Source organism: Ursus maritimus, unplaced genomic scaffold (assembly GCF_017311325.1).
Source record: "Ursus maritimus isolate PB19 unplaced genomic scaffold, ASM1731132v1 scaffold_3, whole genome shotgun sequence".
NCBI classification, from domain to species: domain Eukaryota; kingdom Metazoa; phylum Chordata; class Mammalia; order Carnivora; family Ursidae; genus Ursus; species Ursus maritimus.
Genome location: NW_024425563.1, coordinates 77706692 through 77726850, shown reverse-complemented (window position 1 = coordinate 77726850; position 20159 = coordinate 77706692). Strand labels below are relative to the sequence as shown.

At 38.4% G+C, this 20159-nt stretch overlaps 1 protein-coding gene across 1 annotated transcript in view; it reads right to left on the bottom strand.

The window, feature by feature from the left end:
• Positions 1–5954, bottom strand: part of PCLO (piccolo presynaptic cytomatrix protein) — a 367203-nt gene extending 361249 nt beyond the window's left edge. The window contains 1 exon segment of the mRNA XM_040644314.1: positions 5424–5954. Coding sequence (XP_040500248.1) covers positions 5424–5680 — 257 coding nt within the window. The 5' untranslated portion in view covers positions 5681–5954.
• Positions 5955–20159: the final 14205 nt, after the last annotated feature.

The following is a 20159-nucleotide window of genomic DNA, read 5'->3' as shown; positions in this document are numbered from 1 at the left end:
GAGGTTAGGTGATGCATTTTCAGGGACCTTGAGAAAGTTGATGATTATTCAGTTTTACCCTATTCAGTCTAAAAAGAAATTATTCCTCAAATATTATTCTTATTAAAACTTCACAAAATGAGAAGTCCTACTTTAATTTGAAATTTTTGAGAAACAATTCCATATTTCTGTTAGGAGGAAAATGTTATGCTACTTAATTATTTTTCTGATAGCTCATTCTTAATCTAAGATCTCTATGCAAAATAATGATAGATGCTTAAAGAATCTTGAGATACAGCTTGGTATACAGTTAGCAACAAGGTGGTTGTGACCCCACTTTTGAAAGTACTATTACTTTTCTCAGAAGAAAATACATAATAATCTCTTTACTTAATGTTTTCTATAACATTTACTATTGCCACTGTTAGACTATCAATATTATTTATTATTGACAAAGATTTAAAAATGTAATTAATTTGCAAAATTTCTTTTAATTCACAAACATACACAATGGATTTTTTAAATAGTTTTGGAAACATCATCATTTTCAGATGACTACGGTTAAATAATTAAAATAGTTGATTTTTTATACTTTCAACCAAAAATCAAATACATTGCTTTTTAAAATAAGCCATTCTTTACTGATAAAGTTGCAACTCATAAGAATAGGCTGTATTAGAATTACATAAAGATAAAATTACGAGTATTTCATTTGATATATGAAGCTCTTTAATTTGGAAAAATATTTATTTCTTTTTGATAAAAAAAAACACAGTTATTCAGTAGCACTTAAAATATGAGATGATCACAGTCAAGTTCTACAGGTTTTAATTTGTTCTATGAAAATTTACCTGCTAATGGGCCAGATTATAAATTTTTAATTTCAAATCATTGAGTACTTAGTATGAATTAAGTTTTGAAATTCCCCAAATGGCACAGAAATTTGAGAGAGATCAAGTTAGAAGGCATAGTAGAAAGAAATACAGAAGTATTACTTCTAAATAGCAAAAAATCAGAAGGAAATAATTTATAAAAGCCAATGTATGCAAAAAGTAATTTTCTAATAAAAGTTGAATAAACAGAATTCTTAGTTTTGGCAATTTCCTCCAAGGAAAAAGTTACAAAAATTTTAGATAACTTAAACAAGGAGCTAAAATTATTACCCTAATTCCAATGGTTCCAAGGTATCTTTTAAAATACTATTTATTTCCATTTGGGGAATATAATTTTGAATGCTTCTTTACAGGCCACTCTATGTGTTCCCTTCCACAGAAAGATCATTTTCAAAAATTTCACTGTTCAGATCTTCACATTATTCTAGAAATGTTGCACATTCGATTAATAAAATCTACCACTCTCACAAAGGGCACATGCTTAGGAACTTCATTACAAAAATACTTATTTCATAAGTAATTATTTAGATATTTTATTGAATTGGTTCCCCAGTAGAGTCCTAGAGACCTATATTTAAAGAGTACAAAAAAAAAAAAAAAATCTATTCTTAACTAAATTGTCCTCTCTTGAAAATACTATTAAACTTAATCATTGTTTTTGTGTTGTTTCACATAATCCAACACATGTACAAAATAAAAAATAAACTTTGTGAATACCAAATATTTGTGATATCAACACTAAAATTTAAAGCAAACTGCTTACAGCAGAAATTATAATTGCATGTACCACCTACAAATATAAGGTATATAATAAAATCCCCATGAGAAAATACTGATACAGCTATAAAGACTGCCCTACAATTTAAACTAATTTCAGCTACTAGAATTATATAGGGAAACATGAAACATGGAGATATGGAGGTGAGAAATAGACAATCAAAGAATATATAGGCTTAATACTGAACAAAAATATAAAGATGTCTCAACTAACTGTGGTCTTTTGGTCAATTTTTGTTTGGTGTTAATGGTTGTTCTGTTAAAAAGAAAAAACAACTAAAATGCAATCTGTGTCTTGTATACTCCACTGTGACCTCCTAGAGAGAGAAACTGTTTTACTCATTTTTGCATCACTAGAACCAAACCTGTTAACTAGAGCATTAGTGTCTGATGAATGAATGAATGACAATGAATAAATGAATGAATGAATCAGGTTTCTGTTTTATGCTAATGTTTCTTGAATTCTTTTCATTCACAGTCATTCTGAGATATAAATGGAAACATTCCACATGCATTTTAGAACCTGGACTTGGCCTGCTACTCTAGGAAGAAAAACATTTGTGGAGTTGCCTTCCAGTCGGAAAGGCGCAAAGGAATACTAAAGAAAATAATGGATTCAGTCAGAATTCCTATAAAATATTCTACTTATCAGAAGCATTTTTCAGTAAAGCCCTTCTCTTATCTGTAGCTGTACATAGAATGAGGAGACCAAGTGATAAAATGGCCTTTCCCTGGGTCTTCAATTAATCAGAAATCCAGAGCATTTGTTTGTAACCTGTAACTTCTAGTTTGTAATAAACCATGTTTTATATAACCTCCTCTTTCATTACTACTATCATCACCAGATTAGAATATATATTTCAGCTACAAATAATATTTCAGCTACAAATAAGGTAAACATGCATTCACGGATACGTATGTTAAAGCTGTTGGAATGCTAAAAAAAAATTTTTTTATTGGAGCACAACAGGCAATGACACTTGACAGTGCTGAGTCACATAAAGTTTTTTGATATTAGAAATATAAGCAACTTTGGGGAATATCTATTCATTTTTATACCGTAGAGGATACTAGGGCTTAAAGAGGGTAAGAGATTAATCCAAGGTTATAAAACTAGTTAATCACTGATATCTGGTATCAAGACTCCTGGTGGGGGCAGGGAGGGGAGTGGGAGTTCCACTACATGGCACTGACTTTTCCATATGTAAAAAAAGGTGTAGACACATCAAAATAACTCACAACAGTGAAGAACTCAACATACAATGTGTCTGGAGCCATCACTGCCAGTGCCATTCATTGCTGATATTGAGATCACTACTCCTGATGTTTAGAGTCCCTTCACATTAAAATTCAAACAAAAACATCCCTGCCAATCTGTAATTGATCCTTATAATGATTCTACAAGACAGGTAGGACAAGTGCCACGTGCCTTATTTGGAGGCAAGGAAACTGAGGCACCTATGGCTGAGAAGTATACATAATTTGTCATGAGTCTGTTAAAATTCATAGGCTAAGAACCTAGGTGTCTGGGCTCTCAACCCTTATTCAAGAACAAACAAAACAAAACAAACCACCATCTCTAATTGACACACTTAACCTCTTCAATCTTTAAATAGTTTAGATATATTTTCTTATATATACTTAAGTTACTGTACTTCTAAAAATCTAAATGATAAACCAAGTGTTTCTTTGGTTATCACATACAGGGATAATAACTTTCCAAAAATGATGCACTCTTTATAAAAATATTTCACTAAAATATAAGCAGCTCTCAAAAATCAGAAACATACTGTTTATACAGTTAGATGAAGCTTTCACCAATAACTGTTGAGGCCGCAAATTATCTGTTAATAAAAATTCTACTATAGGGGCGCCTGGGTGGCGCAGTTGTTAAGTGTCTGCCTTCGGCTCAGGGCGTGATCCCGGTGCTCTGGGATCGAGCCCCACATCAGGCTCCTCCGCTAGGAGCCTGCTTCTTCCTCTCCCACTCCCCCTGCTTGTGTTCTCTCTTGCTGGCTATCTCTCTCTGTCAAAAAAAAAAAAAAAAAAAAATCTAAAAAAAAAATTCTATAACAAAATTATCAATGTAGAATCGGACAGAAGTACAGCTTAAAGCCAATTTCATAGGCTGAAATCATTATTTTTCAGCCACCCTCTGAATAGAAGAAAAGTTAAGAATGTAGAAATAAAAGCTCACACTTTTTCTTGTTCTGTGTAACCAGCATGCTAAACCTGTTGCATGTACCTCTTAGGAAAAACTGTGAAAGAGCTAGCATACATTTCTAAAAGGCTAATAAAAGTACTGTACCTCGTTATTACCCTATGAAAATCTAATTTATGAACATTCAACATTTTTTTCCAAGTCAGGTTTTCATCAGTAGAGAAAAATGGTACATATCGTAAGCTGTAATACTTAAGGTAATGGATAAGAAAGACTTTATAAGAAATAGCCCATATATTACTAGTTGAAAAACACATTTAACATAAAAGAGCAAGTTTTACTAGTAGTGGTGGTTTCGTTTCAAGAACACAGAGTTCTTAGCTGATATATTCTAAGCATTTAAGATTTTATGTTAAAAATATTTCAACTGTCCGTTACACTTCTCCTATGTTAAATTAAAATAATTATTTGACAAAATTATACTCATATACTTACATGACAGTTCCTAAGTTAAAACGCATTTATGAAGTAGAGGTTAAGAATCTACACCCACAATATACACATCTTTCATATTTCCAATATCTCAAATGAAAATTGTAGGTCTCTCTTCAGTTATCCTAAAGCAGGAATGGTTTCAGGACAACGGACAGAGAACTGTACTCTAAGGGAGGGTGTAAAGTTAAAGGGTTTGTTTACATTAATAAAGGCAGGGCAGGCACAATGATTATACCCTCTTACTACTCTAATTAGAAAACAACTAATTTATTAGATGAAGGAAAATGGAGAGCTAGAGAGGGAAATTAAACGTTAATATTACAGAATAGCTCTTAATTGCCTGTGCAAGTTGTCATTTATTTGCTTTGTCTTGAAATGTATTGGAAACTAATTTTAAGATAAAACAAATTCACGTTTTTCCATCAACTAAAATACTTTTGCATATAAAAGAGCAATAGTTTAAAAAATAGCATATACTAATTCAGAAATACATGTACAGCACCTGGTCTGCTGCAACCAAACCATCTGTTTAATGCCACAACATATTTAGAGTCCCTCATTGACTATAAAAGGTGTGTTCAATCTATACCTTCTACCTAAACAGCTCCTGGTCTCTGGGGGTGGGGTGGGAAGGAAGGACAGATCACCTCCAGGGGAATTAAAGGTATTGTTACAGAAATATTTCAGACATCATTCACAGAGAAAAAGATGCCGAAATGACTGAGGAGGTTTAAACAGAGACAGGTAAACACCCAGTTCTATCCATCTCCCAACACGTCCGTTTTCTATTAATGGAAGACTTCCAGATTAGTAAAACACTGGAGGGCGTCTCTCCACGCCATCCTAGAGGGAAAAGGTTCCAAAAGGCCAAAAATCACAACCTAAAATCACAGTTCCAAGAATGCAACCCTTGACTATCCCACCAGAAACTCTACAATGCATCATTTTTATTCTGCCCATCATAAGGCTTATGATCTCTTTATCGTCACCCCATTAGGGAGAATAAAATGAACGGAAGCGACATATATGTACTGCCGTGCTGGCACATACGGGCTGGCACATATGTGCACGGGGAGCTGTACATATATGCCCGGACATATATATCATGCTGTGCGTGCCTGTGCATGGAAGGCGGCTCCGCAGCGGCCGGGGGAACGCTTCCCTTGGGCAGCCCCTGCGCCCTTGACATGACAGCGGCGATCTGTCTCTTCTCCTCTTCGCTCAGCTGGCTCAGATCCGCCTCCATGCCGGCCGGGATCACCGTCTGCAAGGAGCTCCCCGCCCCGCCAGCCCCTCCTCCGGCTGCCGCCGCCGCCGCCGCCGCCGCCAGCCCTTCCGGGAGCCCTTCCCCTTCCAAGCTCGCCTCGTTGCCCATGGCTCAGGGGGACTCGGGGCCGCCGCGCTCCTTCCTTGCGCTGCGTCCCCGTCGGGAACCCAGCGGCCCGAGGAGCAACCGGAGCCGGGGTCCGCCGTGGGGCGTGCAGGCGGCGGAGTCCCAGGGCTCGGGACCCGGCACCGCTGCCCAGAACGCCAGGCGGGTGTTAGTCCCGCTCACAGGTGACGCCCGCAGCCGGTGCCTCCTCCATGTTGGACAACTCCCCGAAGCCGCCTCAGCGCCCCGACCCGGGGAGAAGCACGTCTGAGCTGTGCCAGCCGGGCGCCGTCCGCCCCTCCCACCGCGCCCCGCCTCCTCGCCCGCGCCCTCGCAGTGCGCATGCCCCTCTCGGAACAGGTGATGGCCGCACCCGCGCCCATCCCGCTCTGCGTCGCTCTGTATCCTTCCTCACTCTCAGCACCGATTTAAAGGAGCCCGGGGAGAGCTCAGCAGAAAACTGGGGACAAAACAGCCGCCGTTTCTTTCAGGCATATTTCAGGATGCCTCAACCTGAGTTTTAGCGAACTACATTCAAGGGGCAGGGAGGGGCTGCAGGGGAAATATCTGTTCCCCTCATTGGACTCATGGGATCTGTAGTTTCAATTTTTTTTTTTTTTTTTAAGGGAGGGTTTTTAAGATTTTAGGAATGGACTCAGGTAACTGGATATTTACCTTTGTGATACCTTTGTGTGATACCTTTGTGACAAATTCTCTCAAAGGAGCTAAAACTGGAGCTTTTTATTTAGGACTTTTCCAGAACAATTACATTAAAATCTTAGATACAGCATCAGTAAGCAGGTGAAGTTTTTGAATGCTTGTCACTGTATTGTTCCCTAAAGGGACGACACAAAAGTAGAGGATTATGGGAAATTGTGGATGGGGTACTGTAATAAGATTCAGATTGCAGAATATTAAAATGTTAAAGTGGTGTGAAATTTTGAAAACATGAATTCAGTCCCTTTTTTGGTACAGATGTGGACAGAAGAACCCCGAAAGTTAATTTGTATACAGGCACATAGCTGGTAAGCCACAGAGGTATCACTAATAACCATTCTTAACAGACCCACTCCCCATCCATCCCCAAACACACAAACTCCTCTTGCTACTACATTTCCTAGAAGGGAATGTTTTAGTTCAGCACTGGATAGGCGGCCCAAGTTTTACTACCTACCCTGGCTAATAAAATGGACCTAATGTCCCACTTGTTGAGGTTAAAGAAAATCAAAAGCTAACAGCTGGGAATGAATACACAGAAATAAGTTGCTTAGAAAGTTTCCAAGTTTTTACAATAATCGTTACAATATTTTGATATTTTGCATTCCACTTGTATCAAAACTAAAAAATGGCACAGTTATAAGAATTTGTGATATGCACTGCTTTTAAAGATGTCTAGTCATCAGATGAAGTATCATTACTGGTTGGATTCCTACAAAAACTTTGCTTAAACTTTCTCTCATAACACACTGAGATATGACCTCCAAAGTCAAAACTGCTAAGTGTCATACATTTCAATAAAGAGCATGCTTTTACCCCACAAAAACCAATGACATGAGGCAACCTGACATTCCGACGGCCACATCTGGAGACAAATACACTATTGTCATACCTCCTGGAAACGAGTTTGCTTCAAAAAAGGAGATAATTGGTACATAATCCTGAATCTCTGGCAAAATGAGTAACTGCCCCAATGCCTAGACAGCCCTAGGAATCACTAAGGCTAGATGGAGGTGGGGAAGAAAAAGATTCACGTACTGATTATTTTCTCATAATATGCTCAAGTGTTGTGAGAATAAAATACATTTGATAGTTTAGCACATCTTAAAGAAACACAAGCTTAAAGAAATGGTAAGATGAACAATCAAAGACTGGCCTCAGAAGAATGATTAAACTAGAAAACAGATTGTTAACTCTATAATCTCTCCCATTACAGATGGAGAGGAGTCTGTAAAAGTAATAAGAAAGAAATACGAAGTGATAATCCATATGCAAAGTAATGTGCATAGACTAAACAAAAAGCAATAATTTGTAAGATGGGAATATTATAGCCCATTGTGAAAACATGTGCATTCACCTTCTCCTTCCCTCCTGTCCCGGGAGCAAATGTCATCAGAAAACAGGAAAATGGGATGTACGATAGAGTAAATGGACTGTGAAAACAAATGGGAAACATTTTGGTTGTTTGAGGTTTTAAAATGATTTTGCCTTTAGGACCTTTATACCTGTGAGTTTCGAAAAATATTTCTTTTTTCAGTCTTCCATTTGGGCTTAACGTTGCTTGTGCTTGGGAGATGTTTCTGATCTGAAGAAAACCACTAGAGCAGAAGCCAGGTGTATTACGTGAGTGTGAATTCTCAGAATTCTGGGGGTAAAAGGATGAAAAGTTAAATGTTATAGATAACTTTATCTATACTTTCTCTCCTTGCTTACCCAGAGAAATATCACAATTAGTTTCATTCTGCAAATTCACTAGTGGTGCTGTATTCAAAATCTTTGTTGCTCCCTATTCATCATACCTACTGTAATGGTCATTTATTTGAATTTAGATTTAATTTAACAAGTTGATAGTTCAGCTCCAATTCACTCAGCCTGATAGGTAGGTCATGAAATTAATTAATTTATGAAAACCTGCACTGTTATATACCATGATGTCTTTCTAAAATGATTTTTCAACTCTGGAAAACCAGATCTCTTCCTTTGTTTACTTTTTTCTCACCTTCCCATGTAGTTTCTATTTTAGTAGATTAGAACCAATCTAAATGTGATAACAATTAAATATGACTAGATAATGAGTCATTGGAATGAAATTGCCCAGTCTACCCGTGTCCTTGCAGACACCACTCAACCTAGGATAAAACCAAATAGACCTGTGTGTCACATGTCCCATACTTCAATAAATTCAGGCTTTGCAAAAATTAAAGTTAGTATAGTCTTCATCAATGTAGAAGAATGTGTAGTCTCACTTGTTTTTAAAAACTTACAATTAAATAATCTTCGTATGTTAGCCTTTTAATTAAAAATAATAGCATATATTTATTAAACTCTAGTTAGTAAGCAATTATCTGAATAGTGGCTTATTAAATGCCCATTATATCCATATTAAAACCATTATAATAGTGCAAGTGAGTGTTTTGTAAAATCGGCCATTTCATAAGCTAAATTTGAGAGTATAAATAGATTCAAACCTTCTGGAAAATAATTTAGCAACACTTATCAAGAGCCTTAAAAAGAGTCATAATCTGTGATACACTTCTAGAAACCCACCCCAAAGAGATTGCTTGAGTTATATAATGGGATTGTGGAAAAAAAATGTTCACTAGAGTATTAATTATAGTAGCAATAAATAAAAAGTCATTCCTGCCTCAGTAAATGAGAACAGAGAAGTAAAATCTGGTGCAACCAGATGACTGTATTTTTTGAAAATACTTAAAATAATGTTTTTAAAGAGTCCATTACAACATAGGAAAAATTTCACAAACGATACATGGGACAAATTTTCATAAATTTATGTCATCACAATTGTGCAAAAAAATTAAATTACTAAAATGCATAGGAAAAAAACCCAGGAAATAAACCAACAAACAAAACCCATATATATTTAATGAGAGGACCATTGGTAATCTGACTTTTTCTAATTTTCTATATTTTCCAAATTTTTCTAAATGAACTTGTAGGATTTTTTCTCATGGTGTAGGAGAACCAATAATTATGACTAATCATTTTTTAAAATGACAAAAATAATGCAACCTGTTAAGCTAGATAAGCAAAATGCTATCATCATTTTGTGACAAATGCCCATGAAGAAAATGGTATAAAAAAAAAAATGCTGTGGGATATACCCTAACAGTGATTCCATGTGATTAGGTGAGTGATAAAATTTAGACTATTCTTATGTTTTCTATATTTAGAAGACCATGCATTTTAGTGTATGTGTGCATATATATATTCATGTTTGTGTAAATATAGACAGCATACGTAATTTTTGTATAGGCACATTTTTTTAATGTTTCTTCACTAACGGAAGTTAAGAGTGGATTGCATTAATTTAGTGGAGAAAGAACCTGCGATGGTTTAAGGTCCGACTTCATTTTTTCCTGTGTTTGATCTGCTTCTCGATTGCACTCTAAGCCATTTTTGTTAGCTTTGCTTTAAAATGAGATTTGCAGCTATAGAGGAGATAATTCAAGTGAGATTGCAGTTGATTATGAACTGGCTTCTCAATTTTGAGGAGAAAAAACATGAGAAATATTTTAGAAAAAAGTTTGATAAATTTATTTTTGAATTCTGACATCTGGACTATCAGGCAGTTGTTTTGTTTTTTTTTTTTTCCTTTTCCCCTTTATACTTATTCTACAGCAAATCTGTAATTTAAAATAAAAGAAAAATTTGCTTGTATTTAAAATATGTTCCTATAGACATAGGGTATATACAATCTTAAGAATACAATTAGTTACTATGCCACTTTACACCGTTACATTGTGAATTGAAAAATTCCTAATAAGTCATGAGGCTATGACTTAGGTGGATTCAGCATTCTTTCTTTATTCACCTGTTTTATAAATAGGCTTAAGAATTCAGAACCTACTCTTTGGAAAATGGAGACATGTGTACATGTCTTATTCTTTATGATGTTTTTGGTTGACAGTGTCAGACTTGAAATCCTAGCTCCGACATTTTACATCTATTTGGGTTAGTAAGTCACTGACTTTTTAGAACATGAGTTTCCTCAACTGTAAAAATGGAGAAAATGATATACTCCCTCTTAGGGTCCTCGTGATAATTACATGAGAATAAGATGTGAATGCACTTTTAAGCTAGGACACATATCAGCACAGTTGTGGTGGATTGTTACAATACCGGCGTTAGATGAATCACACCTCTCTACAGTGGAACGGCCACGCTTCTCAGCAAGAGATACTGTTTCCTCACCCTTTGCCTGAAACTGAACCCCTTACTGAGAGAATGTGGTAGGAGAGGCATGGAACTTCCCAGGCTAGCCTTCCAATCTGGCCCATGTTCTGAAGAAGCCTAGGAGGTGAGACCAAGAAGAGATGAACTCAGCTGCCCCAGTCCCAGTGAGCCCAGCTGTGGCCTCGGCTGAGTCCCACTGGAGAACCCTGCCTTAGCTGCCACATCTTTTGGCTATAGTCACGTCACTGAATCAGGTGAAACCAACAGAAGTGCCCAATCAACCCAAAGAATCAGGAAATAGAATAATGGTTATTATAATAATTACTGTCTTATGTTAAGTCACTCAGTTTGGGGGGTTTTGTTAAACTACTTAACTGATATTCCAGTTTTTACACAGTATGATTATGCATAATCTTTCACAATTCCCCTTCCACTCTTTTGTTTCTAGTGACTATTTTCCCATTTACTGTCCAGATGGACTTGAGTTATTTGTTCAAAATTTCCAAATACCATCCTTCTAAACTCTAAATGGGAAAGAGCCCAATTATGCTGAAAACTTACGTACTTGTATCATGAAAGGCTCAAACAAGAAAATATATGGGAAGATCATTTTTCAACTATGTAATGCTATCCAAATAGAAAGTTATATAAAAAGATGAAAAATTTATGCATGAGAATTTTTCTAAGAAAGACCAATGTATTTATTTGAGAAACTTCTGGGGGAGGAAGGTGGCATTCTTAAGGTCCTACTCAAGACGGTGGCTAGCTTACAGACTTACAGAACCTTGGGAGAAACACTTGGGATCAGAGGTTCAAGAATATTCTTAGGATTTTTTAAAAGTTAATATGATACAAATACTATACCTTATATAACAGTGTCTTTAGTATCTATCCAGTAAAACCTGTTAACAGTCATATAATCTTCTAAAGAAGTCAGGATCACATCAACTAGAGGACACGCAGTTCTACCTAGCCTGGTGATGGACTGGAATTCAGACATTTTGGAAGAGAAATGAGGGCTTATCTGCATTGGTCCATAGAATAAAGAGAGCAATGTGAATTGGTGGAGTAGCATGGACTGGAAGACACAACTAGAGAAATGTATAAGGGATGAAAGGGACATGATGCCACTTACTTTGTGGAAAGGGAGAAATGGAAATGACTTCACTGCTACCCTCTAATGGTGTTGTGGCCTAGGGGCCTTTGCAGGACTGACCTGTCACTGAGGCTTCAAAGTGGTTCCTGTGGATTGTGCAAAGTCCACCTTTATCTCTGCCATGCAAATTCCAGGAAAATCCACGTTACTAAGGCATTTACGCCTTATGGATTCTTTGAGATAGGATAGAGGTGAGGAATGGCACAGCAAGAGATGAAGATCTTTATATTCAAGTTGATATACATTAAAAACATAGGCAATAGAGATACCATGTACATACACAGGAGCCAGAGGACAAAGGACTATTGACATCTAGGTTTAAGTCATAATTATCATATGGGCTGAAGTTTAAGGTTTATGAGGTTTACACAGAGCCCCATAATTTTCCAATGTGCTAATTCCAAGCTAATGGGAGAAATCTTTGGCAAGTTTTGCTCTTCTCTGTCTGCAATCAGAGAAAGAATAGATGCATTTCAATAGGGATATATAAAGAGGAATTGGAAAAAAATACAAATTACTCTTTTGACAACAATTCAAAACCCTGAGAAAATATTATCTATAGACATGTTGAAAAGGATCAATAGCTGGCCTTCATCTCAGACAAATTAAATCAAAATCTTGAGGGAAGGGGGTGGCATTTGTATTTTTTAAAGCTTCCCAGATGATAGTAATATACAGCTTGGGTTGAGAACTACTACTTTGAAAGGACAGAGGATTTTAGTATCAGCATTACAAGACTGAAGATAAGAAAGAGGCACATGGGAATCCGTGTACACTTCTCTTCGAACCTGAAACCAAAGGTGTCAGCAGCATCGTTGCCACCATCAGAAATAATTTTTGAAGCAAAAGGTAGAAGTCACAGATTTACTCCGTTCGAAAATGATAGCATGCTTGCATTTGGACTACGGTATACAATTCTGGCCACTGCAGTTTGCAAAATGTGTAACAGATTGAGAGAAGCAAAGCCAATCAAACAAAAAGAGACATAAAATCACTTTAATCTAGAAGATTGAAGGAGTGAATCTAGAAAGATAAGAGCATCCTACTGAAGAACATGAATTCAGGACATGTTGACCAAAATATGTTCAACTAAAACCAAGGGGATTTTTGGATACATGGAAAAGGCAAGCTTAAGAAAAAAGCAGTAACAGGACATAGTACATGGATGGATTTGTTTACGTGCCATATTAGGATGAATAATGCTAATTCTTCACCAACGTCACTTTTCTCCTCTTTTGGGCAAGTAGCTACACCACAGCTGCCAACTTCCCTTGCAGTTCCCTGTGTCCTTGTGTGTGACCCAGCTCTGGCAGATGAAAATGTGCTACTTCCAGGCCCAGCCAAAGGAATTCTGGTATGTACGCCTCTGTGGGTGACAAAGATGGAGACTATGGTGCCCGGCAGAAGTTATACGCATTGAAGACGGCAGAGCCATTGGGGGGATTCCATTAGGGGAGTTTCCTTGATGACCATGTACGGAATTCTGTCTTTCCCTACTAAGACCACCTTCCCTGGTACAGTTATGTAAACGAGGGGGGAAATATATAAATACATTATGTTTGCATCACAGTATATTTTTGTTTTTTGGTCTTTTCGTTAACGTACTAAGCCAGTGTTAACTAATACAAAGTAGCAAGAGATACTTCTGCCCAGGAGAAACTAGCATCAATAAAATACATCCCCTCCTTATCCCTTTGCACATCAGTGATCCTGGGTCCATTTTTCTTTTGAAATAGCAGGAAGGGTAAATCTGGGTGCCTCACTGACGCTTGAAAATGCCATCCTCACCTCTTGGGTTTTTATTCTTCTTCAATTTGGCAAGATGGTCCCCTCACCTATATCCCTCCATGCATTTCCCCAGGCCAAGCTCAGGGCCACTCACCAACATCAGACCTTTTCCTACTCTGAAACCACTACTGTTCTTGATCATTATTTGAGAATCTTATTCATTTGACGTTTATTTGCATATGGTTCTGCTTTCTTCAGTGAACTGTTTCAGAACTGAGTTTTTCAAGTAATGTAACAATGTTTTTCTCTTGCAGTCCTATCTGTATCTAGTGCACATAGTGAGTGCTCAACCAACAGACATTAAATGCATTATTTACTGAGAGGTCTTCAGGTTAAAAATGTGAATAACACAAAACAGACCTTAGGTTATTTTGTGGGGGACTTGTAGAAGGGAGGAATACGGGACGGTTTTCATCGAGGTTAAGGAATTTTATAATGATATAATTTTTAACCTATAAATATTGTATTTAATGTATTACCAAGGCACTGTTAATTTTCTTATATATATTTTTATCTCTATTAATCTTCTGACAGTTTTGTCATGTATCTATTGTTTTGTTCACTTTGTAAATGAAAAAGTAGGGATTCGAGAAAGTTATTTGAATTTCTTAAGGTCACTTAACCAGCAAATAACAAGAAGAGTTCAAACCGAACTCAACCTGACTCTTAGACTTACTGCTTCCCTCACTTGTATCAAAGCATCTCCCATTTCTAATTGTATAAGGCAGTGCCTGCCAAAGAGCACACAGATAGACTCACAGGACGGCATACCTGTGGCCACTGTCAGAGCTTGGATAACACATTTCGTATATTAGAAGTATATAATACTTTCTCTGACAAGCTAACCAAAAAGATTAATAAATGGAAAATGACACGTAGTCCTCTATTGCCCAAGAAATATTCCATGCAGCCAAAGAGAAGAAAAATAAATGAGGATATTGAAAAAAGTGTAATGAAAACATTTCTCATTATTCTGATTTTATGGGATGATTTAATAATAAATTGTCTTTATCATTATCAATTTATCATGTTTTATGTGCATTTAGGGCTAGATGCCTTGACTTCAAATCATAGGGCAAGAATTTTTATTGTTCACCATTTCAGGAGCCATTTGGGGAATGTTTAATTTTATTCCAACCAAGCTCTAGATTTGCCAGGTTAATTATTGATGAGTAAGCGGAAGATGGAAAGGATTTTATATAATTCTGCCTGAGGCTTCCCATGTCTTCCCCCATTCGACTTACAGCTCATATAAAAAGATCAGTGTCTGCTCTTGGCGGATGGTCCACAACCTGCCTATAATGATAATACTTCATGTTTTCCCTTTACTGCAGGAATCTCAAACTTTTGAAAACTACCAGCCATACAACACTGCTATAACCATCATAGGTCTGTTTTACAAATGGTTAAACTGCAGAAATGAATCAATGAGCCAGACTCCAGCATAACACTTGAGTCATTTATACTCGCCACTAGAGAAGTTTTATTTTTCACACATTTTATTCTCATCATCCATAAGACCAAAGACATACCAATCGCGTCATTCAAAATCTGAGCTCTTCAAAGAAAAAAAGAGTGATTGTATCAATCTAATAAAGGATCCTCCAAGACAGATAATCATGGTCTTGTGTGGATTTCCTTGCCATTCTTGGCAGGAAATGGTGGCTATTTTTAACCATAGATAGTAAAAGACTAAAACAGAAGCTGTTAGATTTTCCACAGAGGAAAGGCCCCTTCTGAAGAGAACAATATGGTTTCTTTCTTGACATCTTACAGGTTTCATGCCACTTGCAAATGCATCCTAAGTAAACATGAACCATCTGGCACAGAAGCAAGCTCATACCTTGCAGCTCACTAATTTGCTTTAGATGGCCTAGAAGCCCACCTTGGGAGGAGGGAGTTAAGATGGCGGAGGAGTAGGGGACCCCTTTTTCAGCCGGTCCCCTGAGTCGAGTTGGATAGGTACCAGACCAGCCTGAACAACCACGGAATCAGCCTGAGACACAGGTAGATACATCTGCATCTCTGCAAATGAACATCTCCAGTGCTGAGTATTGAGGCACGAAGCGGGGAGCCGAGGAAACCCCGCACAGATATCGGAAGATAAACAGAAGGGGGAGGGAGCCGCCGCGATTGGGCGCCGGGAAGCGGTAGCCACCTGCACGGGGGAGCGGGCGGACTCATGGACAGCACCCGCGAGAGAGCAGACTGAGACCGTGAGCCGGGAGCACGCGCCACCAGACTTCTCATGGAGCTCCAGAACTCCAGTGCGCTCACTGGATCCAGACTGAGACCGGGAGCTCCGGGAGCGCGGGGGCGGCTGGCGGTGTTAGAAACACAAAGGACAGAGACGCGCCGGCCCTGGAAGTGAGGGCTGGGACACCGAGTGTGGGGTGCACATCCCGGGACGCTGCAGGGTTGAGCAGCACTAACAGTAACAGAGTTAAAGTGGCCAGAACATCAGTGGAGAACGGTCCGCGATCCCTCTGTTCTGAGACAGAGGCTGAGATTCTGCCGCTGCTGCTCTGACTCTCAGAAGAGGCACAGCAGACCGCCAGGGAAAGCCGCCAGAGAACAAAAGCCTGGAAATACCGGCTCAGAGAGTGCCCCTCCCCATCCCCCCTCGCAAGGGACACGGAGACTCTACCCAAACAGGGTGGCCTGAGTATCAGCGTGGCAGGCCCCTCCCCCAGAAGGCAGGCTGAAAAATCAAGAAGCCCACATCCCTAAGATCCCTATAAAACAAGGGTGTAAGGCCTGGGTCCCGGTCAATAATTTGCGCTCTGGACAACCCCACAACCTCTCCTCACCGGAATGACGAGAAGGAGAAATCCCACCCCCCTCCCCAGCAAAGAAAGGACAATGAGTCTGTGGCCTCTGCCACAGAACTAATGGATATGGATATAACCAAATTATCAGAAATGGAATTCAGAGTAACAATAGGCAAGATGATGTGTAGACTTGAAAAAAGTATTAATGAAAATGTTAATGAGAATATAGAATCTCTAAGGGCAGAAATGAGAGCGAATCTGTCAGAAATTAAAAATTCTGTGAGCCAAATGCAGTCAAAACTAGAGGCTCTGATGGCCAGGGTGAATGAGACAGAAGAACATATCAGCGAATTGGAGGATTAGGGTTAGTAGAAGAAAAAGCAAAAATAGAATCTGGACTCAAAAAAATCCACGCCCACGAATGTAGGTTACGGGAGATTACTGACTCAATGAAACGTTCCAATGTCAGAATCATCGGCATCCCCGAGGGGGTGGAGAAAAACAGAGGTCTAGAAGAGATATTTGAACAAATTGTAGCTGAAAACTTCCCTAATCTAGCAAGGGAAACAAACATTCGTGTCCAAGAGGCAGAGAGGACCCCTCCCAAGCTCAACCACGACAAACCTACGCCACATCACGTCATAGTGCAGTTGGCAAATATTAGATCCAAGGATACAGTATTGAAAGCGGCCAGGGCAAAGAAATTTCTCACGTACCAAGGCAAAGGTATCAGAATTACGTCAGACCTGTCTACACAGACCTGGAATGAGAGAAAGGGTTGGGGGGCCATTTTTAAAGCTCTTTCAGAGAAAAACATGCAGCCAAGGATCCTTTATCCAGCAAGGCTGTCACTCAGAATTGATGGAGAAATAAAGACCTTCCAGAATGCCAGTCATTGACCAATTTCATAACCACGAAACCAGCCCTACAGAAGATATTAAGGGGGGGTTCTATAAAAGTAAAAAGGCCCCAAGAGTGATACAGAACAGAAAGTCACAATCTATAGAAACAAAGACTTTACTGGCAACATGGCATCATTAAAATCGTATCCCTCAATGCTCAGTCTCAACGTAAATGGCGTAAACGCGCCCATCAATGCCACAGGGTTGCAGACTGGATAAAAAGACATGACCCTTCCATTTGCTGTCTACAAGAGACTCATTTCGAACCCAAAGATGCATTCAGACTGAGAGTAAGGGGATGGAGTACCATCTTTCACGCAAATGGACCTCAAAAGAAAGCTGGGGTAGCAATTCTCATATCAGATAAATTGGATTTTAAACTACAGACTATAGTTAGAGACGCAGAAGGGCACTATATTATTCTTAAAGCATGTATCCAACAAGTGGATATGACAATTATAAATATATATGCCCCCAACAGGGGAGCAGCAAGATACACAAGCCAACTCTTAACCAGAATAAAGAGACATATAGATAAAAATACATTAATAGTAGGGGACCTCAACACTCCACTATCAGAAATAGACAGAACACCCTGGCAAAAACTAAGCAAAGAATCAAAGGCTTTGAATGCCATACTCGACGAGTTGGACCTCATAGATATATATAGAACACTACACCCCAGAACCAAAGAATACTCATTCTATTCTAATGCCCATGGAACATTCTCAAGAATAGACCATGTTCTGGGACACAAAACAGGTCTCAACCGATACCAAAAGATTGAAATTATCCCCTGCATATTCTCAGACCACAACGCTCTGAAATTGGAACTCAACCACAAGGAAAAATTTGGAAGAAACTCAAACACTTGGAGACTAAGAACCATCCTGCTCAGGAATGACTCGATAAACCAGGAAATCAAAAATCAAATTAAACAATTTATGGAGACCAATGAGAATGAAAATACAACAGTCCAAAACCTATGGGATACTGCAAAGGCAGTCCTAAGGGGGAAATACATAGCCATCCAAGCCTCACTCAAAAGAAGAGTAAAATCTAGAATGCAGTTTTTATATTCTCACCTCAAGAAGCTGGAACAGCAACAGAGGGACAGGCCTAATCCACGCACGAGGAAGCAGTTGACCAAAATTAGAGCTGAAATCAATCAAGCAGAAACCAGAAGTACAGTAGAGCAGATCAACAGGACTAGAAGCTGGTTCTTTGAGAGAATCAATAAAATTGACAGACCACTGGCAAGACTTATCCAAAAGAAAAGAGAAAGGACCCAGATTATTAAAATTATGAATGAAAAAGGAGAGGTCACGACGAACACCATTGAAATTGGAAGGATTATTAGAAATTTTTATCAACAGCTATATGCCAATAAACTAAGCAATCTGGAAGAGATGGAATCCTTCCTGGAAACCTATAAACTACCAAGATTGAAACTGGAAGAAATTGATTCCTTAAACAGGCCAATTAATTATGAAGAAATTGAGTCAGTGATAAACAACCTTCCAAATAACAAAACTCCAGGCCCGGACGGTTTTCCTGGGGAATTCTACCAAACATTCAAAGAAGAAATAATACCTATTCTCCTAAAGCTATTTCAAAAAATAGAAACAGAAGGAAAGCTACCAAACTCATTCTATGAGGCCAATATTACCTTGATCCCCAAACCAGGCAAAGACCCCATCAAAAAGGAGAATTACAGACGGATTTCCCTAATGAATATGGACGCCAAAATCCTCAACAAGATACTTGCTAATAGAATCCAACAGTACATTAAAAGGATTATCCATCACGATCAAGGGGAATTTTTCCCAACCTTTCAAGGAGAAATAATACCTATTCTCCTGAAGCTGTTTCAAAAAATAGAAACAGAAGGAAAACTACCAAACTCATTCTATGAGCCCAGTATTACCTTGATCCCCAAACCAGGCAAAGACCCCATCAAAAAGAATTACAGACCGATATCCCTAATGAATATGGACGCCAAAATTCTCAACAAGATCATAGCTAATAGGATCCAAGAGTACATTAAAAGGATTATCCATCATGACCAAGTGGGATTCATCCCTGGGATGCAAGGGTGGTTCAACATTCGCAAATCGATCAGTGTGATAGATCATATCAACAAGAAAAGAGTCAAGAACCATATGATCCTCTCAATCGACCCGCTCCCCCTGCTTGTGTTCCCTCTCTCGCTGGCTGTCTTTCTCTCTGTCGAATAAATAAATAAAATCTTTTTTAAAAAAAGAAGTAAATTGATGTTAAAGAAAACCTATTCAGAGTAATTAAAAGAAAATTTGTTGGGGGTGACTTCTTTTGGGTTTTCCATATAGAGTATCATGTCATCTGCGAAGAGAGACATTTTGACTTCTTCTTTGCCGATTTGAATACCTTTGATCCCTTTTTGTCGTCTGATTGCTGTTGCAAGGACTTCTAGTACTATGTTGAATAATAGTGGCGAGAGTGGGCATCCTTGTCGTGTTCCTGATCTTAAGGGAAAGGCTTCCAGCTTTTCCCCATTGAGAATAATATTTGCAGTAGGCTTTTCATAGATGGCTTTTATGAGATTGAGAAATGTACCTTCTATTCCTACACTCTGAAGGGTTTTAATCAGGAAAGGATGCTGTATTTTGTCAAATGCTTTTTCGGCATCGATTGAGAGGATCATATGGTTCCTGAGTCTTTTCTTGTTGATATGATGTATCACGCTGATTGATTTGCGAATATTGAACCACACTTGCATCCCAGGTATGAATCCCACTTGATCGTGATGGATAATCCTTTTAATGTACTGTTGGATTCTATTAGCAAGTATCTTGTTGAGGATTTTGGCGTCCATATTCATTAGGGAAATCGGTCTGTAATTCTCCTTTTTGAGGGGGTCTTTGCCTGGTTTGGGGATCAAGGTAATATTGGCCTCATAGAATGAGTTTGGTAGC